The sequence below is a fragment of the Zeugodacus cucurbitae genome, chromosome 5, assembly GCF_028554725.1.
Source record: "Zeugodacus cucurbitae isolate PBARC_wt_2022May chromosome 5, idZeuCucr1.2, whole genome shotgun sequence".
In the NCBI taxonomy this organism is placed as follows: domain Eukaryota; kingdom Metazoa; phylum Arthropoda; class Insecta; order Diptera; family Tephritidae; genus Zeugodacus; species Zeugodacus cucurbitae.
The window spans coordinates 74,467,718-74,491,612 of record NC_071670.1 but is presented as its reverse complement, the minus strand read 5'-3'; the positions used below and the strand labels follow the sequence as shown (position 1 = coordinate 74,491,612).

At 32.0% G+C, this 23,895-nt stretch overlaps 4 protein-coding genes across 10 annotated transcripts; 3 read left to right on the top strand and 1 right to left on the bottom strand.

Moving 5' to 3' along the window:
- Positions 1-348: 348 nt before the first annotated feature.
- On the top strand, positions 349-1,893 carry LOC105212829 (GATA zinc finger domain-containing protein 1). The gene is made up of 3 exons (XM_011185131.3): positions 349-955; positions 1,011-1,197; positions 1,367-1,893. The coding sequence occupies exons 1-3, from the start codon at positions 500-502 to the stop codon at positions 1,546-1,548; spliced, it is 825 nt and encodes a 274-aa protein (XP_011183433.1). The 5' UTR covers positions 349-499; the 3' UTR covers positions 1,549-1,893.
- A 1,502-nt stretch (positions 1,894-3,395) lies between these two features.
- On the top strand, positions 3,396-12,730 carry LOC105212828 (uncharacterized). 6 transcript variants are annotated; one of them, XM_011185123.3, is made up of 8 exons: positions 3,396-3,533; positions 5,699-6,321; positions 7,490-8,222; positions 8,510-8,669; positions 8,735-8,903; positions 10,046-10,170; positions 10,233-10,824; positions 12,450-12,730. In XM_011185123.3, the coding sequence occupies exons 2-8, from the start codon at positions 5,832-5,834 to the stop codon at positions 12,488-12,490; spliced, it is 2,310 nt and encodes a 769-aa protein (XP_011183425.1). In that variant the 5' UTR covers positions 3,396-3,533; positions 5,699-5,831; the 3' UTR covers positions 12,491-12,730. The 6 variants fall into 6 exon arrangements, with proteins under 6 accessions (XP_011183425.1, XP_011183431.1, XP_011183426.1 ...); XM_011185129.3 differs by having other exon boundaries at positions 3,469-3,583; XM_011185124.3 differs by lacking the exon at positions 3,396-3,533 and adding an exon at positions 3,561-3,701.
- A 2,732-nt stretch (positions 12,731-15,462) lies between these two features.
- On the bottom strand, positions 15,463-18,773 carry Trxr-1 (thioredoxin reductase 1, mitochondrial). Of its 2 annotated transcripts, none has more exons than XM_011185121.3 (6): positions 18,477-18,773; positions 17,095-17,312; positions 16,910-17,040; positions 16,592-16,821; positions 15,772-16,528; positions 15,463-15,714 (listed from the first exon to the last, which is right to left on the bottom strand). In XM_011185121.3, the coding sequence occupies exons 1-6, from the start codon at positions 18,490-18,492 to the stop codon at positions 15,585-15,587; spliced, it is 1,482 nt and encodes a 493-aa protein (XP_011183423.1). In that variant the 5' UTR covers positions 18,493-18,773; the 3' UTR covers positions 15,463-15,584. The 2 variants fall into 2 exon arrangements, with proteins under 2 accessions (XP_011183423.1, XP_011183422.1); XM_011185120.3 differs by lacking the exon at positions 18,477-18,773 and adding an exon at positions 17,715-17,976.
- Positions 18,079-23,835, top strand: LOC105212827 (C-factor). Its single transcript, XM_011185122.3, has 5 exons — positions 18,079-18,401; positions 21,661-21,712; positions 22,599-22,789; positions 23,313-23,462; positions 23,534-23,835. The coding sequence occupies exons 1-5, from the start codon at positions 18,276-18,278 to the stop codon at positions 23,756-23,758; spliced, it is 744 nt and encodes a 247-aa protein (XP_011183424.1). The 5' UTR covers positions 18,079-18,275; the 3' UTR covers positions 23,759-23,835.
- The last annotated feature ends 60 nt before the right edge of the window (positions 23,836-23,895 follow it).

The window sequence follows — 23,895 nt, the reverse complement described above, 5'->3', positions numbered from 1 at the left end:
ATGTTGATTTGATGAAGTTTCTATTGAGCGACATTTCTTTTTGCAAACTATCCCATTCCCTGGATATCCCGAATAAGGCAATATTTCCATTCCAGAAATATTTTTATACGATAATATATGTAATAGGCTTAAACTACCGGGCTAATAGGGCATGCAGCCGGCATTAATTTATTTTATTGATCCAATTTTGTAAAATAAAAAAAATAAATGTACATCCAATTTGGATATTTCTCATTTAAGATAAAGCTATTCAGTAATAGACAATAGGACTGTAGCAAACAAAGAGAAGCAATCGAGGTTAATAAAAAGTAGCGTGTAGACATAATATAATAATACGGATGTTATCGACTTTTGTTCCTATTCACTTCATTTGGTTAATTTTTTTTTGTTATTTTATGCTAGTCAATAGTGTTTAGCAAAATTAAAATAATAAATATAAAAACGGAAAGGGAGGTTTACCAACTAATTAAGGAAATATTTTCGTGAAATTTTTAGAGAAATGCCTAATAAAAACGGTCCTATATGTATTGAGTGTCAAAAAACTGAAAGTCTTCTTTGGAGACAGACGGACAATGGAGAGGGCGAGATTTGTCAAGAATGTTATGAAAAAAAAGAAACAAAGATATCAAATGATAATAATAATTGTTCAATAGAAGTTGAGAAAATAACTGAAGAAGTCAAAGGTAAACCACACAAAAACCATGGAGAAGGCAAACAGTTTGCGGTTGTGGAAGAAAAAAAAATTCGCAAAAGTACCCGAACAACACGCTTTAAAGCAAAAAGCTGTACACAGCCCAGCATTACAACTTCGACCAGTTGCTACATTCAAATCGCGTCGAATAATACCAAAGTTCAAAGCAAGGGGCGTAGCAGGCGTAATATTTTCAAAAAAATACCTTTAAAAACACCAGTTGCTCAAGCTACTACTCACGTTGTGGAAAGCGTGTTTTACAAAGTGAGTATGAAAATTTTAAAGGGAAATGCACAAATGTTGTATTATTTCATTTTAGGGGACTTATCTACAAGTCGGGGACATTGTATCCTTAATGGATGATAAGCACAATATATACTACGCCCAAATACGTGGTCTCTTAGTTGATAACTACTGCGAGAAGTCTGCTTATCTTTCTTGGCTTATACCGACGCAAGCAAGTCCAGATCCACGCGATGGATTTGATCCAGCATCGTATTTAATCGGTATGTCGAAATTATATTTGTATACATATATAAATGTTTAGATTTATTTAAACCTATTTATGTAAAGTGAAATTATTAAAACGATTTCTCAGTTATCTATATTGAAGAAATGTAAACAAATTGAACATTATTTCGATAATGTTTTATTTGGTTCTAATTTTAATTGCAGGACCTGATGAAGAGCTTTCACGAAAGTTGTCTGCTTTACAATTTATAATGCATGCCCCTAGTAATTATTATCATGATCGTACAACGCCTTTCCCACTCCCAGATGCAATGGAAATTGATGGCAAAACAAAAGGTTTTATTTGGACTACTCTATCCGAATATCATCGAACGTCTAACTTATGAAATATAACAAAACTTATGTAATATATTGAGCATATAGAGTTTTTGTGATACAAATTATAATAACTTCCTTGAGGAGTATACTAAGTAAAGTCAAATATAGACATATTTGAATAATGCAATACATAAATTTTTTTAATATATTAATATTCTTAACTTTTTGATATGTTAATCTGGTTGATAAAATAAAATAGCAGATTGCCTCTAATAAGGAGAATACAACAAGAATTTCGTGGTCAAAACTTTAAATGTATAGTTTCATATCCTCTATTCAATATTTGCATTATAAACCGAAACAAAAACTATGAGAAACATTAAGAAAAATAAATAAACTTGACTAAAAATGTAGAGTTCGGTTGTTTATTTGCAAATTTAATTTAAACGAAGTACTGTTTGTTGAAACTGGAGCTACTTGACACCTTCGCACCCTCTCGGTCAAACTAGGCGTTTCTGCAACAAAAATAGCTTTGTCTGAACGGACTCTGCTGGTTGCTAAACAAGTCCCACTATCCGGTATTTAAGAGAAATATGAAGTTTTAGTGCAATTGAAAGAAATCGTTTAAATAATAAAGGATAATATAAATAATAATGGATGAATACGACAAATCGATAGTTTGATAATGAAAGCGGCTTTGTGTTGTAATTATCTGAATTGGCTCTAATTCTAGTACATTTCTATTTCTTCTTGATACTGAAAAAAATTACTATTAATATATGCTTAATTATTCTAATAAAATTTTTTTTTTAATTTCCGATTCGTTGGTAGGGATCGAGTCGCACACACAAGTTTAATGGTGCAAATATGATTCGAACTCAGTCGACTAATTTTTTCATCTTTATAAAACAATATTGTTATGTTTGTACCTTAAGCGAAATTCTTTCGTTTTTTGTTGATAATTTTCCAAACGCTATATGTACATATGTATATATTTTCTAAAAACTGTATGTACGTTGTGTGTATTATTGTCCAATTAGATTTTGCTGTTGAATAGCTTGCTTTTTGAGTTGGAATGTCTTACATTTGCATTTTTGAAGAGAATTGTGCAAGTACTTGCAGTTATCAAGAGAGGGCATGCGCGTAGTAGAAATAGTCAAGTGTACAAGATAGCTAAAGTTTTTTCTTAATTTATTCTCATAAAATTAATATCACTTGCCATCGTGGTTCAATTTTATAAGAGATTTAGGGAACTTATTGTTGTATACTTAGTATATTTATTTTGTCTACATTTTGTAAATACAAGGAAGAAGAAAACTGTGGTTTTGTTACGTTTATGTTTATAATCAGCCAAAATAGTTTACAAACGAATGCTGTAATAGTATTTTAGTATCAAATCGAAAATATGGCAGCACAGTGACACAAGCTGCTATACTACAATGTACCTTTATTTCATACATCTGAATGGTACACTTATGTATTTCTCTGGTGCTCTTAAAAGTCAATTAATCTGTATACGTCTGTATAAGATTGTAAAAATATGTGCAGATGTTCATATGTGCCTACATAGTTATGTATGTATGTATGTATGTGCAGAGAAATTTGTTATAATTTGTGAGAGTTGTGCAACGTATCTTTTAGCTTGTAATCTACATTTTTATATTGTCTTTTTTATTCTTATTTATTATCGCTCTCCAAATACGTACACTTAAATACTTTGTTCTATTACGGCACATTTGTACTTGCACGTATGAACATACATACATACATATATACATATGTATGTACATAAGTGTATGTAGATGCATAAAGTTGACAAATGTCGTATGCATACAAACGGAAAAAACAAATACCAACAAATATTTATGAAACGCATTACAATACAATATCAAAGAAACACATCCATATCGCAGTTGAGTTCGCCACATAATCGTGTTCGAGAGAGCCACTAAAAACAACAAACGTACATATTACTAGAAACAGGCTTCCAGTTAGCCAGGCAAAGTCAGATAGACATAACAGTGTCGCGCGCATACATACAATTTGCGAATCGGTAAAGAGAAATTTTTTAGTATTTGATAAAACAGAAACCAGAAAATACATGTAAATACTCGTGATAATTGAATTGCGAACGAGTCATCGTCAAAATTTTTATTCACACGTCATCTTTGTTATTTGATTAAAATAAATGCACTATTGTAGTAGAAAAAATAATTGAAAGGTCTGAGTGAAATACTTCGTACGTGTATTAAGTGAAAAAGTTTCAAGAATTTGTGAATTTTTATTAAAATAAGACGTACATACATATATTTGTATGTATATGACGTTAAAATGAACTGCTTTTTGTTCCGTTTGTTCCTTTCACATGAATGCATGTATAGTGTGCAATTGGGCGTGAGTGTACGTAGCTGTATGCGTGGGTTTTGTATCTATGTTATAGAGATGCAGATATTAAAAAAATAGCTGCAAAATATATATAAGAATTATATTTACAGATACATATGTATATATGTATTTTTAGGCCATCTTGGTGTTTTTGTTTCGTGGCTATCGACTTTGCAAGTAGAGGGCAAACAAAGGCAATCAGTATTACCGCAAATACATCTATGCGTTTGTCCCTACACATACAAAAGTTAACAAAACACTGTAAAACCCAACAAAAGCAACAGTCGCCACATTAACGACAACAATAACGAAAAAACAACACGTGAACACGAACACAATCAAGTTTAGCCAACAACAGGCATGCAAATGTGCATGTGTGTAGCTTCGCGCAAATGGTTGTATTTTGTTTCTTTTTGATTGCTCTTTCTAAGTTTCGTGAGTCGTGAGCTAAAAAGATTTAACATTTTGAAAAATTAAAGTAAGAAAAGGGCAATCAAAACCAACCATCGTGCCAAACATACCAAACATACTAACTAACCTATAAGGATAATCATTAAATTATATCCCTTGCTCTGAAAATGGTCATGAGTGATTGGAGATTTTTGTTCATTTGCATCCATATGCATTCATTAAATAATAGAAAGGGTGTACAAAGCCTTAAGCTCTGTATTCTACCAATGTAAATGAAGAGAATCATTTGAAAATAAGAGAGAAGGAATGGTAAAAAGAGAGTGCAAAACTATCAACTGCCTAAACCCGTGTCCAATTAGAAGCTTTCCATATCCAATAAGAAATTTTCGGTAACCAAATTGGACAAAATTGCAACGATACGAATATTACAACTGAAGAGTAGTAGAGGAAGTGTATGTACGTAGGTATTGGGGGCGTTGTATTTAAAACAAGTTCAATAGGAAACCGTGTTAGAAAAGTTCATGGTTGCAAATGTATGTTCAGAGTTAAGGAACTGATCACTTTAAAAAAGAACTACTGAATCAGAACTGAACGAACGTTTCTTATGGATTTGCTAAGACATAAATATATGCATTTCAATGTGTGGCCAATCATATCTCATCAAATTTACCAACCTCCCATTCTTAACAAACAATTAAATATTCATAGAGGTGAACTTTTCAAAGAGAGTTGACGGTAAAGTACTTGAAAGATACTCAGTTTTCGTGGATGAATGATTATTTGTACGACTAATATCAATATTATGTGAACAAATAAATATATAAAACATTTAAATCAAAATATCATGTATATAAAATCTTACATAATTTTATAGATTGAAATAAATATGCTTTGACCTTTATTAAAATTTATGTTTTGATTTTCTAAGTGCATATACTGTGTTGAAAAATGTTTGTATTGTATGTAATTTCCTTTGATTTGTTTGAGATTTGTAACTATGTATATGTTTGTATGAACATACATACAATATCTTTATTTGATTGAAACCCTTTATCTTTAAACTCAATTTGTTTGAACTAATTATGTATTTAACAACAACGAAGTCTAGAAAATATGTGATAATTCCGATAGGATAATAATTTGTGCGCATGTGCTATGTAACTTCATTAAATTTTGGTATGAAAAACATGTACATATGTACATATATGTGCTATTTTGAAAGAAAAAATAAAACATATAGTACGAACCATTGCAGATTTGCTACCATTTACATATTATTATTTTTTCTGTACCAACAAGTATTATACCACCTTCAAACAGGAACTTAATTAGAATTGCTTAAATGTAAGACGATTATTTTTTAAAACTACAAAATAAAATGCACCGATTCATTGTTTCAAATAATTTTCCCTTTATTTACAGAATTGACTTCAGGAGTTGGTAATTTTTTCCAGTCCCAATAGTGGAAAGTCTCCGAAGAATTACATATATATTGGATTTATTTTCCATAGCAGAGTTCAAAAACCCTCGTACAATTGAAATAATTAAAGCTGCTATGTCGACAGGATTGAAGGTACTCTTAGATGCTGCTCAGTATATCGAGCATCAAGAGAAACTGAAGAGGTCTCCAACTACTGACTCAAATGGATCTGTCGAGGACTCTTATATTAGTCAATGCTCTACGGGATTTGATATAGCAAATGGTGTTCGCAATAACAACAACAACGTTATGAACGCAAAAAATACGCGATCCATTGCGGATTTAGTTCAAGTTTCCACTTCTGCACCAGCTGCAAGTACAACGTTTCACCATATTACAAACGGGGTGATCATAACAAACAATAACAGTTCTCTAACTGGAAGTCAACTGCTGGTTGAAATGAAACCTAGTCAACGTAAGCAAAACAATAACAGAAACATGAGTGAATACGATGGAACAATCGACTCTTTAAAAACCAGCCCAAAAATAATAAATTCCTCAAAACTGTTATCAATACAAACGAATACTACAACTGATAATGCTGTCAATGAAACTTGTATATCCGGTGAGTTATAGTACAATATTGTAATGTAAAATTGGATTTTAAAGAAAACTATGTTAGTAGGCAATAGTAATAATATCTTTATGGTTATCCAAGTAATGTAGTTTACTTGTTGGTGAGTTGGTTAATTGAAAATACACTTAACTCACTCCCTCAAAGTTGAAAGTGAATGAACTTCTAATATTCTTCCATTCCAACAAATAAATTCGCTAAGGTTGGACCGAATATAAGTTAAGGGACTCTATATAAGTAGTTTTATACAATCTCTTAGTTATGAGTGAGTTGTTTCTAGGTATGATATAGTTTCAAATAATTAATTTCTTTTATTATGAACTGATGCGAAGTTAACTCATAAAAGTATTAATACTGGCACTGGACTTTATTCTTGAAAGTATTACCCTCACTATCAGATGAGGCTTTGTCACGACGTGCGGGTGTCCAGTATTGAACTGGGTAGTAAAAAAGGCACGCTCTAAAGTTAATTGTGTAATTTAAAATATAAAGGCAAACGTATTAAAAATCGTTGCGATCTACATGGGAAAATAGTCGAGTAGTTGTCGTGTCATGCTATCGATTCTTTACAAAGGAGTTCTCAGACAGCAATAGTAAAACTTAATTACCGAAACAAACTGATAGTTTTAGAAAATAATGCATATTTTTGAAAATATAAACATTTAATTACCAGCTAACATTACGAGGAAAATTTAAGTTTGCAAAGGTCAATAGAAGGAAAGGAAGTACAAAGCAATATTTCACAAACTGGTGAACTTGGTTTCCGTTTCCGAATAGCTAGTTTGGATAACGTTACAAGATACTGAGTTTAGAAAAATCATGCCTATCCTATTAATTTAAAATATAGAACATAAAAACTGAGTATTAGCGCATCATATTGTACTTCAATTTCCTGTTCGACCTTGAAGTATTAGTTAAAAATCTTTAATAATTAAACAAGCACATATTAGTATATGTAAAAAGTTGCTGATATTATAGGTTAGTGGCTTTAATATTAATTATTATATTTTGAACGTTTTTAAGAGCTCATTTTTTATCATTCCATGGTATGTATGTTTTTGTATCTCATCATTTAAATATTTTGTTTTCTTATATTCGTATGGTACATAACTTTATCTTGTTGGTTTTGTTTTGGTTTTTCTTTCTCACTTTATTTTAGAGGATGCATTTTCCTCAAATTCAAAATCGTCCCCAACACTGAATGGGCTGGCTGCTTTATTCTCAATACAACCTAATGTTCGATGTTCTAATGAACAAGAAGAACATCTACGGCTACCGGCAACAGAAGAGGAACTTTCCAAGGGGAACAATGGGCACTACAAAAAATCAAAAGCTTATAGACTTGTAGATAGTGACAGTTGCGATATTGTTGTTGTGACCGCTGCTGCTAACAAACAAATGTTGCTGAATGATGGTCTGCGTGTTGCATCGCCGGCGGCTAATACATATTCTATACCGTCCAAGGCGATTAGCATACCTAAACAAGTCCATCAGCATCACTCGGTAGCCTCCAAATTTTCGCTGATCAACAGCACCTCAGCCCCACAGTCAATACTTTATAAATCTTCCGAACCTCTTACCCCACCGCCCATTGCGTGTAGAAAAGTTGATGAGACGCATTCACGGATACGCAGTTTCTCACTTTCCCATAAAATTCCAGCCAATCAACCACCTTTAAAGAATGGAGAGCTTGGGAAAATGATCCTTGAAGATGGGACCGCATTACAGTGCATTGAAGGCGATGAATCGTTGACACGACACAACTCGACTGGTAGTCACTATTTGCAGATGATGTCAGCACAACATTCGGCAACTAGTACTCCACTAATGCACTTGACCCCAACGATTAGTGCCAGCGGTCGAAGGCGAACTATAAGTTCCAATAGCAACGGGTACGTTATATTTATGTATACACAGTTGAACTGCCCTAACTCGAATCACCATAATCCACAAAAAACTTCGAGTTAAGAGACTTCCGAGTTACGGAAGGTAATTTTTATGAAATTGGACTTCTATTGCCAATTCAAGAGCTCGAGTTATGGAGAACTTCGATTTATAGACGTTCGAGTTATGGAAGTTCAACAGTACGAACATATATATGTGTATACAATTGTCTATTTATATCCGCAATATATAGAAATTATCAAGATTATCATACGTTCTCATCTTACTGTTATAGGGCTGGTACCCGTGAAGTGCACAATAAGTTGGAAAAAAATCGGCGTGCGCATCTCAAAGAATGCTATGAGCAATTAAAAAATCAACTTCCATTAAAGGAGGACGAACGTAAAAAGACATCAAATTTGGCTATACTTGGTGAAGCAATTAAATATGTAAAAGTAAGAAACGTTCATCATCATTAAGCATCCTTCTTACTGTCATTGTATATTTTATATTTTTTAAGACTCTTAAAAAGAAAGATCAGGAACTTGAAGCCGAAGTAGAACAGTTAGCAAAAATGAAAATAAATTCGCAGCTTAAGCTTGTATCACTAAAACGGGAACTGGGTCCAAAGTATGAGCAAATGTTTCCGGGTCCCTTTTTGGATTTCGATATAAACAATTTTGAAAAAGGTATGTTTTATCACATTCATAAATACTTAATTTATAAAATTAAATAATAAAACAAGATAGGAAGGGCTAACTTCGGGTGCAACCAAAAATTTTATACTCTCTCAATTTATTTAGGTAATTTTATCAAGATAACTCACAATTTTACCCATAGTCAACTAGAATAACGAAAATCATTATACATATGTATATAGTATATGAAGGGACTATTTTTACTTAAAGACTTACATAATTTTACTAAGATATATCAAATATTAACCCGTATATTCGCTATAAAGCTCACATGATGCTTGAAAACTCTAATATTAGGTATATGTGAGCTAGGAGAGTTATGAACCGATTCTACTCATTTTTGGTATAGAGACACATTTTTAGATGAAAAATATTCCCTCTGAATTTCTTTAAAATATCTGAGAAATTTACCGGTATTTCCAATTATAAATGATCAATTGGCACTGAGGTCTTCATGTTCGATATCTCGGGCCTTGAAAATTTATCGTCCGATTTCGGTATTTTTAAATGAGTGATGCCACACCTCAAATGCTATGTTTATGTAAAGTTTTGTTCCAGTATCTTCATTGGTTCGAACGAATCGGTTGGAATTCAAAATTTTGTTATATGAGAAGCAGGTGGAGTGTCACGAAAATAGGGTTTTGACCCAAAGTAGACAATGCCACGTTCATTTTATTTTTTTGTACCGATCTAAGTGTACTACCATCTTTTCTATTTACTTTAGTGTTTTTCGTTAGTGAGTTAAAGCACTTTTAGTATTTTTCAACCTATCCTTTGTATGGTGGGTTGGCCTGGTTGTTATTCGATTCCCCCCCATTTTCACGGTGTATGATATGGTACTATATAGTTTTAGTAGTTTGCGAGATTGATCAATTTGATATATACAACCCTATATCTAACTCTACTCTAACCAACATACTTGTTATAGCCCTGTGTAATCTAAATAATAATAAGTTAACCTATTATACACATTTACGTAAACAGTTTTTAATTGAATATTAATTTGTGATATTCTTTGGAGAAAATACATTTCATCAGACCTATATACATATGTACTATACAATATATAATAAAAAATTGCGTTAGATTCAAAATTGGACAATATAGTATTTAATTTTTTTAACATATTTTAGATAATTCAAATGAAACCGCGTCTCTTTCATCTGGACGTGGAAGCATCCTTTATAGTTCATCAAGTTCGTTATCGAGCGGCGGTAGTAATGGAAGTACGACGATGTCCTCACCAGTCGGCGCTAGTGTAAGTTAACACAGTAGTCCTATTCTCAAATGAACGTGCTTATGAAGAAATTTATTTATTAGATGCCCCAGCCCTCTGCTTTGTCACCTGTGATATCTAAGGCTTGTATAAATAACAATATTTCGAGCAGTGTGAACGGGAATAATAGCTCTTCCAATATTAATGTGACTGCAAAGTCTCCCGCCATGTTTGAACACAAACAGCAGATTAAGTCATCCGCTTCAATTTCTGATTATACTAGTCCGACGGGTATGTCACCTACAAATACAAATGTAGCTTTGGCAAATAGAAGTATTACCAATGTAAGCAGTGCGGCGCTATCATTGACAGCTAAAAACATTTCGGCCATGTCACTCACACGTGATTCACCAACACCATCAACTCCATCTCCATCACCGTCATCTTCAAGTTGTATTTCATCTTCATCATCTTTGATATCATCGTCTCCGCCACGCCCACTAAATGGTATAATTAGCGGACGGAGTGTGACGGTCAGTATTCCAAATAATGTAAAATTCGCAAGCTCTGGGCTCGGTACGAGTCGAGTAATAACTCCGGTTACAGGATCAGCCATTGTTAATGCAACATCATCGACAACAGCAACAATTTTATCCGCTTCTTCGCCTAGTAATGGTGTAAATTCTACAAATAATGGTAAGTATTGGTTATTTAAGTTATTTAAAAATTGTAATATCTAACATTAGTGCGATATGTGCGGAATCTGGCAATAGTCTTGTTTACAAACTAAGTTAAACGAAAACACATAATGTCCTATTATTTCTTAATAGGACGAGTGTCCTCGTCCACGGTTAAGTTAAATAAGAAATATGTCATAAGCTACTTGTACTGTCTGAATGACAGTCGGTAGGTATATTTTGAATCAATAACAATAGCGTTTACTTTGTACTCAATTTTTTTTTAAAGAGTTCAATCCAAACAACAATTTATTTTATTCGCTTGATTTTACAATAGATAACTCCAACGTTAAGGAATGCATAGTACGAAAGTTCCTACGTGCGAATGTCCAATAATACGAATGCAGTATTTTATGCACTAATGAATCTATAATACGAATAAGGGAAAAGTTTATTATTCGGTATTTCAATTCACTCATTTCTTTCAGTACGATGAGTTCTTTTTATTTGTTTGTATTTTTCATTCTCTTGATTCAATCCGCAAATAATGTTTTTGGCGATAGCAGTAGGCTTTGCTCTCTTGATCGGTTTCCTTTTCGTTTGTTTTTTCTTTTCATGTTGCATGTATCGGTTTATTTCATGAGAAAAGAAAACATGGGTCCATGAAGGTCCTTTTGTTGTTATGAGTTAGTAAAAGAAAACGAAGACGGAAGAATTTAGATAATGTTTTATCCGACAAAGCATGGATCAGAATGCAATTCGACTTTTAAAACTGTATTACCGCAGCAGTTTATTGTAAATGGTTGTGACCTCGGCGGAAAGTCTTGAGACATGCCTCAAACAAACCAATATCATGGAAGAAAATATCATTAAAATCATTAAATGTGCAGAAACAAAATTTTTAATGAAGACGGATTCGATGAAGAATTTATTGTCAACGATTTGACCACTTGGAATAATGAGAATATCTTTTACTTTAGAAGAAACAATTTTGGCTCCAGCCGAATCTCCAAAGGTGAAACATGTGGATGCAATTAACTGTTTTCGAAAATGTATACAGTGGGCTGTTGAGAATAATATTGACAGTTTTTATTTTATTTTTTACTGAGAATTCTAGAAGAAGAGGCCATGCAAAGGAGTTTGTAGATTAAAAAAAGTCAGCGTCAAATGGCGGAATTTCTGGCAGACTGCTGTTCTACGCTAATTTACTACTTTTGTTCAATCTGAGCATATCTTTTGTGCATCTGGGCATTTTAATTTTGTTTATATACAAACACAGTAATTTAAAATACAGAATTGCGTAAACACGAATGAAAAATATGTTTATGTTAAGCTTTTGATTGTTTTTGTTTTTAATAAAAATTCTATTTCTTGTATACATTCCTCCGACTTCTTATCTCAATATAAAAGAAAAATATGTCGAGGCAATTATACGAATTTACGAATTACGAAAAGGTCTGACATTATATAATTCGTATTATTGGACGTCGACTGTATATCAAAACATTACTAAATGTCCATGACATTCTTTCTATTTTGCGTGCTATATACATATGTATGTAAATTATAACGAAATAAATATATCTTAATTTTATTATTGTAATTACATTCAAATAATAATATCTATTTTTGTATCCAATATAGCAATAATGCTCCAAGCATTACGGGGATGCCATTTAGTGTGAACCATGTTCGTGAATAATCCCTATGAGCGTAATCTCGGCCGCATTCTCAATCACAGATATTATATTCGGCATTCAAGCATATATCAACAGATGATAGAAAATCAAAGAAATTCAGAATGCAAAATTTAAAAATAAAAACATGATATTCCAATGAAGGAACTAGAATGAAAAAATTAAATGCTATGAGACAAGGATGACAGGAAAAAATAAAAATATACACCATAAGAAATATACAATTCATATGTGCATACATAAATAACTTATTTGTGCTACTGTGTTAACAAAAATGATCAACTGTATAATTATAAGCATAATCTGCATACACTTCAAGAAGTACCACATTCTTATATAGAAAGGTCGAGAAGCAGGTATTTTCGTTAAGTGAAAGGCAAATTTGCGTCCAAACTTTGCGTGTACAACAACGACTAACAACCGCAAATAAAAGTCGGTATTGTACGCACATACGTACATACATATGTATATTGTATTTAAATGTGAAATGACAAATCGTCAATGATACAGAGCATTTAAAACGACTGTTATCCTGGATACAAATATGATTTAAACTTGCCAGTTAATAAGAAAAGTTTAAATTTAATTAGAGTAAGGGAATATTGCAATGAACGTATGTATGTATGTATTGCAAGAGACATAGCGTTTACATTTAATAATGGCATGTACATATATCTTCTTTGATATCAGGCCTAAATATTGAAGCAAAATGTTAGAAATTATTCATGTTCTCGTAACTTGGAAAAACGAATTATCCATCATTTTGGAGCCAAAAAATAAGTTATTTTATATGGTAAATATGCATACTTGGATATCTATCGTTATCATCATCATATACATACATTACCTCAATAATAGTTGTATATAACAAGGTTCGCACTCATAATTTGGGACATAATATGACACCACCGTAAGTAAGCGATTCATTTGCTGATAACACGTCGGCGTATAGGAACGCAGTTGCAACAAGAACCACCAATGGACAAAATACAAATTTACTCTTATTTTTCTAATAATATCTACTTATAACTGTCTCTGTACATGATTAACACCGACGTTAATGAGTAGAAAACGATATCTATCGAATTAACCGTCTCCAGAATATGTATGTTGTTGTACGGACACGTACCATACAATGTACATTTGTACAATTTAGTATGCTACTCGATTTTATCGAAACTCGTAATATACATATATGTATGTAAACATATACATTATTTAAACAATAAATGTTAAAAAATACGCATACGTATGTACAACTTAAATAGATTTGAAAATAAAATAACATAGCGAATAAAGGTCTTAGAGCCCTGGTCTAACAAAAACTAACTACCAATGCATAAACATGTATTATAATTAATTTAAGCAGGACAACTAGTTAAGTGGAAAAATGAAAAAAACACATACAAAGAATGAGCAAGGGAACAAACAAATCATCACTGGTCCTCTAGAAACGGAATTCGATGTGAAAACGCAGTGTACGTTTTTATATACTACAATCTACATACATACAATAGTATAGTATGTACAATATGTATTTATAAGTGTACATATATATAAGAATAGAATTACTATTGTACTTTAGGTCATGGAAAGTAAATTTAATAAATTATAATTAAACACTACATTGACTTAGGCTAAAGAGCCATAATTGCAGTTTCTCTTTATTAAAAATGTACTTAAATTTAATTGGAGATGACATGTATTATGCGATTGCATTCATATAAAATTATAAATATATCCAAACTTTTACACGACTATTAATTTGTCAATTTAGTGATCCAATAACTATTTACAAATTATAAGTACATACATATATATTTTATTCTACAGGATGTGTAAGGACCGACCGCAGAACTTCAATCATAATGTTGTGCAAAATCTCTTATTAGGTCATTTGACAATAGTTAGTATTTTGGTTGATATTAGATTTTGATGATATTTGAGTTCAGTTGAGAAGGCGTGGCTTTAATGGTAATCTTAAAAGGCTATACAATGCTTTTGACACATTTGAAGTCTGCCATTTTGCATTTTGTTCCCAATGTTTCAAGGTGTAGAAAATTGTCAATTTGTATATTTAACATCACTTCTGCATTTAGTTATTGTTGCTCTGGCGACATAAAATATTCCCCAAATATTGAGAAAGTCTGCTGTTTCAACGTTACGTAGAGACGACTGTCATCGGAGCTTTACGCATATCTTTATCCACTTTGGAGTGCTATATTTCGTATTCGTTCCTAACTTCTTATTTTTCCTATACAGTGGAACTTCTCTAACTCGAATCACCATAATCCACAAAAAAACTTCGAGTTAGAGAGACTTTGAGTTATAGACATTTTCATTAAAACGTAAATATTTCACAAATGTGTAAAATATAGATTTACCCGCAGTTTTAGTTATTTACAAAGTATATATCCTGTAATTTTGTTTGTTGCAGTTTGCTATTGTTTGGCTCTTGACGTCTGTATCCCATGGCTTTGTTACACGATTTATGAAATCTATAAGTGTAGTATAATTTTTTTGTTCGCCTCCATACGAATATAGGGACTCCTTTAAAATTGTTCCTTGATAGTAGAATTTTAAATTTTGTAGTGTTCCCTGGTCGAAAAGTTCGATTTATGGAAGGAAATTTGTATGAAAATTTACTTCTATGACCAATTTAAGAGTTCGAGTTATGGAGAACTTCAAGTTATAGAATTTTGAGTTATGGAAGCAAATTTGTATGAAATTTGATTTCTAAACGCTACTGCCAATTCAAAAGATCGAGTTATGGAGGTATTCGACTTATAGAAGTTCGAATTATGGAAGTTCCACTGTATTCACATCATTCTTTGTAATATCGAAAAAGTGAACAAATCCTTAAAATCATACACAAGTTCCATTAATTCGATAGGGATATCTAGAAGTTTTTCGATGGCATGTAAAAGAGTAAAACAGTTTTTTTATTAAATAAAACACTATTTGAATATATTAATTAATTTATTGTTTCCTTCTAGAACATGTTATACATTGTCTAGAAGTCTACTGCTATACGTATGTTAACATACAATCCCTCAACGGCATATTTTATAAATATTTCCGTTTAACTGCAACATGTAGCAGGTGTAGGATCCAGGCCGGACCGCTTTGTAATAGAAAGTCGGGTGAATTCTTCTGCAGTAGTTGGATGAATGCCAACAGTGTTTAATAAATCTTTCATAGTAAGGCCAGCTCTGTAAACATATATTTTATAAAACCACCTATAAAATACCACAACATAATAATCTTACTTTACAGCTGCGGCAAATCCTTGCATAACCTCTCCTGCAACTGGTCCAACGTAATGCAATCCCAGTACTTTCTGATCACCGCTTCTTTCAGCAATAGCTTTAAGATAACAATAGCGAACGCTTTTTTGAGGTATGAAAAACTCTGTTGGTTTGTAGAAACCATGGAAAACTTCAATATTGTCTTCACCGTATTTTTGTAATGCTGCTTCCTCTGACAAACCAACACAAGAATATTCCAATGGAGTGAACACAGTTGTAGCGACATTAGTGTAATCCATCAACTGAGTCGATCCAGAGAATAGTCGACGGGCCAATAAACGCCCGGCATGTATAGCTACCGGTGTTAGTTCTAGTTTGCCTTCTAAAATATCACCAACTGCATAGATATGAGGAACATTTGTTTGTTCTGCATCATTGGCTACAATTTTATCATTTTTCACTTCCACACCAGCTGAACCCAAATTAAGGTCTTCAACTAAACCTTTGCGGCCGATTGCGAAAAGGACTGTGTCGAAGACATCCGATCCTTCTTCGCCTGTGTTGGAATTAGTCCACTTCACTTTCAAACGGCTATCATTTTGCTTTTCAATGGAATTTGGCAAAGTGGTAAACAAAAATTTAACTCCACGCTCAATCATTGAATCTTTTAAAATGCCCGCCATTTGCTGATCGAATTCTCGTAAAACGACAGAACGCACCATAACTGTAGCATCATATCCTAAGCCTTTAAGGAAACCAGCACATTCTAATCCTATATCTGGAAGAAGTATTTTATTTTTATAATTCTGTTTTATTAAAGAGGTTTGTGACCAATACATACATCCAGCGCCAATCACAAGCGTCTTTCCTGGTTCCCGATCCAAGCTGAAGATATCATCACTAGTTATACCATACTCTATTGCTCCAGGTATTGGTGAATATCTCGGCCGTCCACCTACCGCGATTAACACATTCTGCGCAGTAATGGATCGTTCAGTTCCATTTTTCATTTTAGCTATTATTGTATGAGGATCCTTGAAATAACCCAAGCCATTAATGTACTCCACTTTTCTACAAAATTATTTAAGAATTTATATGCATATTTAGTTACTTAGCTATATCTATATATTCTAAACAATAAAATTTGAATGATACTTACTTATCTCGTAAGTCCACCCGGGTAACCCAGTTTACAGATTTTATATGATTTTGTACAGCTTGAACTAATTTATTCCAATTTGAAGTTATTTTCTCTGGCTCTGGGATTTCCCAACCATATGCAACAGATTCCTATGAACCATTTTTTTATAAATTAAGTTACTAAAGCATATTAGACAAACTTACATGTACAGCTTCACCTAAGTGAGCAGCTTGATGCATAAGCTTTTTAGGAATACATCCAACATTAACACAAGTTCCCCCAAGGCCCCATTTAGAACCCGCTGGCGAGGGTTTTACATAGTCTAAGCATGCAACTCTAGCTCCTAAAGCCACCGCCTCCTTTGCACAGGCAAGCCCACCCGAGCCGCCTCCAATCACAACCAAATCGTAGTCGTATTCATCTATAAATAGTGGTTAATTTGGTTAACGTGAGTGAGTAAATTATTTAAAAGTCAATAAAAGTATTCTCGTTATGGCCTGTAGTATAAGTACATATATAAATATAAAACTATCAGATGTTTTCAAATTAATGGTTTTCATACTTTATTAAAAAGAGGATGAATATGTACATATATACAAAGTTGAAATTATTATATTATTGTCCAATATAAGAAAATATGCAAGTAATCGAACAAATCAACTAATGTTATAAAATTATTGTGAAATACTACACGGAATGACTCAGCAATCTGCATATTCCATTTATGTGCATATACATACAAATATTCACGAATATTCTAGATTTAAAGTAACGTCAGTTTATGGATTCCAGTAACATATTAGTATCAGCAATTACTGCTTACGTTTTTTAAGTGACGAGATATATGTAGTCATTCTTCTTAAAAAATAGTCCGCGTTAAACTTCAAGTGTGTCACATTGTTTTGCAATGGCGTCCTTGAACGTGCAACTGATAATATAACTTTTGAACTATAACTCATAAACATCGGAAACCTCTTTACGCTATATTAAAATTAGATAAATATACAAATATGCACCGTAGTTTAAATCAAAAAATAAGAACTTAAAGAGCAGATATATTAAAAATTAACCAATAAGTTTTTGACATTTTATTGACATTCATGGAAAATATCTTGGAATAAAACATTCCACTGGAAATTAATATAAAAACAAGTCAATTCGCCGACAGCAAAATGAGACTTTAATGATCCCGACCTCTTGTAGACCACCTTTCATTTGAACGCGAACTATCTGCTTTACAAAACTATTCTATCTCACAATTCATTATAATTTTCGTTATTCCAGTAGTGAACCGTAATTGCGCAATTAGAGAAATACCAGTTTTACTGCAACCGTAATACTCTTTGTAACCTTCAAGCCATTGGAAGACTATAGAATAACTCAAATGAATTCTATACTAATTACCGGTTGCAATCGTGGATTGGGTCTGGGCATTGTTAAAACACTTGTGAAATTACCACAGCCCCCACAACACATTTTTGCAACATGCAGAGATCTCGACAAAGCCACAGTAAGATATGTATATTTATATTATTCATACGATAAGTTTTTAATAATTAGTTAATATGTATTATACAGTACATACTGTTTATAGGCGCCATTATGATACACAATTTTGATTTCTGCACGACTAATAAGCTTAAAACCACGAAAAATGCTCCAACTAATATTGTACAGCAATTAGAAATCACTTCAAAATGTCTATGACTTTTGAACAGATTAAAGAATGGTAGCTCACAACTGATCACAGAATAAGTGGAATCCAACAAAAACTATATCTAAACTCTTCAAATTTCTAGTTGAAATAAAACTCTCTTCCAATTTTCCTTCGCTTTTATGCACACTTTTCTTGACACGATTCCAGTTTTCCACTCAATATTTAACATAGTATTGCCAGATGCAGTAATTTATTTAGTGCTAATGGAAACCAGTGCTGCCAGCTTAGCAGCAAAATATTTCTTTGATTAGCTGCAAAAAAAAAAAATAATTTTTTTATCTCCCATACTTTTTAATACCATATCATTATATCATTTCATTATTGGAGTTGTACATGCGTAGTCGAGACTTGCTTTGTAGTGTACTTTCGGTACTCAAATTGACTAATTTTTTTATCAAAATCCATACCTCGATGAATTCAAACAAATTTGGTACATAACATTTCATTGATATCCCAATTTGAAAGTGGGTGAAATGGTTTCGCAAACACACCATTTTCTTATTTAATTTCCAAGCGCCCAGGTATTGGATATACATAGTAAGTATTTATGTAAGACATTTTACTGAAAATATTCGTAAATCTCCGATACAGTATTGATCTCCGTGTACATACGTAATTTTGTTGAATGTATATAACCTACATATATGTTATACATAAACATATACAGTACTTTTCGTTTAATATTGTAACGGATTTCCAAAATCTGTCGTTTACTCTAAAACTCTACCCTGAGTTCGATCACTGGATTGTCAAATAAAAGTCACACTTTAATGGCTATACACTAATCTTTATTTCCAATTCCTTATAATTTAACACTTTATTACTCAATACTCTACTTTACAACTCTAACTTATAGCTTGTTTACACTTTACTCGACAACTCTCTCCTTAGAATTGTCCTCATACGACAACTCTCTTATTAGAACTGTCTCTTGCTGCCAGCCCGGCAGCCCTTAGATAGTCGATTGCTAGCATGTTATCGTCACTCGAACATTCTGGCAACTACGAATATCGATGTCTAGATAAATCCGGCAAGTTATCGCTTTCGATTGTCTATTCTAGTTTGTTCTGGTGCCATTTTCGTTACAATATGGTTAATTGGTTTCCCCGTGTAATTTAACGGTGTTATCGGGCAAAAAATATAGCATATGTAAACACATGTAAATTTTCTCGTATAATTGGACTCGTTTAATTGATTTTGATAGATTACATAGTACATAATATGGTTATTAAATTTTTTCCTTTAAGGATAAAAAATATTCAAATATTTGAAAAACTTTAAGTACACATACATATGCATTATCCGTTAAGAGTGGGATGTTGAAAACATGAGTATATTTAAAATTTTTTGTTAGTGTATACAATCATATATTAGGTTGTCAAATACAGGGAGATAGAACCTAATATTTTATTCTTATTATGTTGTGAAATTTATATTTACAAATTAGAAAGCTAAGCGGTTGTGCCTCATCTTCCAAGAAGTGGCCAAAAAAAAGGTTGTTGCCGTGGACATCATAACTCATTATTGGTTCATCCAAATCAACAAACCAAAAATATTTTTTGTTAATGAACGAAGGAAAAAAGAAAATATTAAAAAAATTAACTTTGGTGCCACATTTGCGCCATATACTGACTCGAAAAAATAGTTGCATAAAAATGTTTGGAAATTTTTCAACAGAATCGTTTCATAACTTTTCAAGAAATCATGTCCTCTGACTTCAAAATTTGAGATAAACCCGATTAAAGTTTTACATTCATACTGACGTGGTCTGATAGTAAGATTTTCCTTCTCTCTCTTGAAATTTTAATCGTATCTATTTCATAATTTTGGACAATATTTTAATATTGTACTATTTAATACAACAAAATAATTTCAAATTTTGAATCTCTAATCCTTAATTTACCAGGTGGTCCAAATAAGAGTGATTCCTGTAATTGAACAAACTGTTCATTTAAACAAGATTCTTTGATGTGCAATTAAGCAAAAAGTACTGTACAGTTGAAATGCCCTAACTCGAATGTCGGGTTATGGTAACCCACAAAAAAACTTCGAGTTATAGACATTTTCGTTAAAACATACAATATTTCAACAAGCTGTAAAATATAGATTTGTACACAGGTTTATTTATTTACTTCGCACAAAGTTTTATGTACATATGTACGTTAAAACATGTATTCTGAAATTTTGTTTGTTGCAGATCTCTATTGTTTGGCTTTTGATGCCTTTGTTAAATGATTTATGCAATCCATAAGTGTAATATCATATTTTTTGTTCTCCTCATTATGATATAACTCTTATTTGTATGAAATTTGACTCCTAAACGCTATTACCAGTTCAAGAGTTTGAGTTATGGAGATCTTCGAGTTATGGAAGTGCACTTGTATGTATATGTAGATGTGTCGAATGGTATTATACCATTCGATAGTAGGAAGTATAGCTATTGAAACGCACCTTTATACAGCTCATATGATAAATATGGTGATTAAAGGAGATGGACAATAATTTTGCAATCCGGTAGTCTATTTCGAAGTATTTGGGAAATCAATGTAACTATTACCGCAACACGTTCAATTACTACATTAATGATTCAGTTCATTCTAATTGCTAAAAAAAGTTATCTGGCATTGGAATTTTGTGGATTATATTTTCTCTTATATTTCAAGGCAAAGCTAAATGTTGGAGGTGTTGCTAAAAACTAAGGCTTAATATAAATAAACATTCATACAATAATTAAATTTTAAAGCACTCATAATGTATACATATGTATTATATATACACGCATAATGACAAATAGTATAATCTAACTACTAATGTCCCTCAATAGGCTCTCTATCTACCATTTATTTAAAATTAGATTATTCATTAGATAGCTGAAGCATAAAAAGTTAACAGAACCCGAATATGCACAGTAATGCAATTGTAGTCGTAATTTGGACCAAACATCTCTCGATTTGTTAATATAAATATTCGCTCGAATTAGCAAATTCTTATATATTTGTAATTGGCATTTCAACTGCTCAATTCTCATCTAATGTTAACCAATTCTTTTTAGGAACTAAAGGATTTAGCAGCCAACCATTCGTCAATACATATTTTGGAGATCGGTAATGTCATTTATTTTAGCTTTTACTATTTTTAATAAAATCATTTTATCGCTCATTTACTTGAATAGTGTCATTACTCAAAAAACACGATTTTTGAGTTGAGTATGCAAAAATGTGCGCAATTTCATCGTCCATATTGTATAAAAATTTCAATCCGATGCTGGAAAATAAACCGTGATATAAGAATGTGCCGTTCTTAAACTTGTTATGTTGCATTAGTTTTTAACCATAATAACGACACTTCTCAGTTGTGCCAGAATTAGTTATACATTTTTTTACGAAATAACGACATATTTTGTGTTCCAACACATAATGTGAAAAGTTGAATTTGATTTTATTTTCAGAAAGAACGACAGATTTTGTATTACAACGATATTGGTGAAAAATTAATTAAATTTTTTCATATTACTTTTTTAGCAAAAACGACACATTTGACGTATGACGGCGAAATTTATTTATATTTTTCACAAATGACGACATAATTCAAAGTGGATGACATTTATGGTCAAGAAAAAGCATTATTAGTACACTCTATTTGGTCCATTTATGCTCAACATTGTATTTAATATATTACACGCCACTAGATTTGTCAATAAACTGATGGCATTTTCTTTATTTGCGAAATAAGAGACAATTGAAAACTTTAAATCGCTCTCCAGAAAAATCGGCTTTTTTGAGTTGTGACACTATTCAAGTAAAATTTTTAGTAATTATAATATTTGAGATGTACATTTTTTAGAACACTGACACATCAAGAAACAACACGACTTGTTTAGGCACAATAATGATCTGATTCGTTTTTAAACCATTATCAACACGTTTAGTGCTTTATTATAAGATTTCGTAATACATTTCTTTAAATTCTTTAATTTCTACGTTCTTCCAGACTTGCTTAATTTTAATAATTATGGCAATATAATAAAACGAGTAGGTGATGTGGTGAAGGGTGACGGATTGAATGTGTTATTCAATAACGCTGGTTTTGCTCCCAAATCTACGCGTATAACTACAGTTAAATTAGATGAGTTGGTGCAGACTTTACACACGAATACTATTGCACCAATAATGCTATCAAAGGTATATATTTAATATAAGAACCTTTAAAGTTGGGCACAAATTATATTTATGTTACTACTGGGTAGGTAGTAGCTTGTGTAGTATAAGTCACGAAGCGTTTTTGCCACAACGTTAGTAATTTGGTGGCGGAAATTTGATTTTTATACATAAGAAACATTTAATTGTATATACTAAGAGAGCATTTTCAGTAACATATTTTATATTTGTACATTAATTCAAAATTACATCACAAATCACTCTATGTTATATCCATTAAATGATATGTGTTGTATATTCCAAAAAAAAAACAGAAAAAAATTTATTGCAGGTTAATGCCAAATTGAAAGTTACTGATTATGAAGCAAATGTTAATTTTGGTCCATGATATATTCCAAAATATCTTTACTATATATAATTTTATGTTATTTTTAAATTTTAAATACATAATTTGTAGTATTTGAATATAAACTGTTGAATTCGTAAAAATACACGTATTTACGAATTTAGGCAATCGAATCTCTAAATAAGAGTGGGATATTTTTAGGTTTGCCTTCCACTATTAAAACGGGCTTCTATAGCTAATAAAAATATTGGAATGGGGGTTAGACGAGCCGCTATTATAAACATGAGTTCAATTCTCGGTTCCATTGAAGCTAATACAGATGGAGCTATTTATGCATACCGCACTTCGAAGGTACTTACCAAAAACTCAAAAGATATGTACATATAATTCAATATTTTGTCAATTGTAAATTTATTTTACAGGCTGCTTTGAATGCCGCAACCAAATCAATGAGTATCGATCTTCTTAAAGACGGAATTCTTTGCGTAAGTTTACATCCCGGTTGGGTGCGTACCAATCTGGGAGGCTCCAGTGCTCCTCTTGATGTGAGAACCAGCTCAAGGTCAATCATAGAAATTCTCTTCCAATTTAATGAGAAGAATAACGGCGGATTCTATCAATATGATGGGCAAAAATTACCTTGGTAGAATGTTTTTTATTACTATTGTTATTTATTTTCCTGTGTTAAATTTATACCTAAATATTTACTTATGCATAAACTAGATGGGCTTTTGCATTACCAATAAAAACGTAATAAAAATAAATGTTTAGTGATAATGTGAAT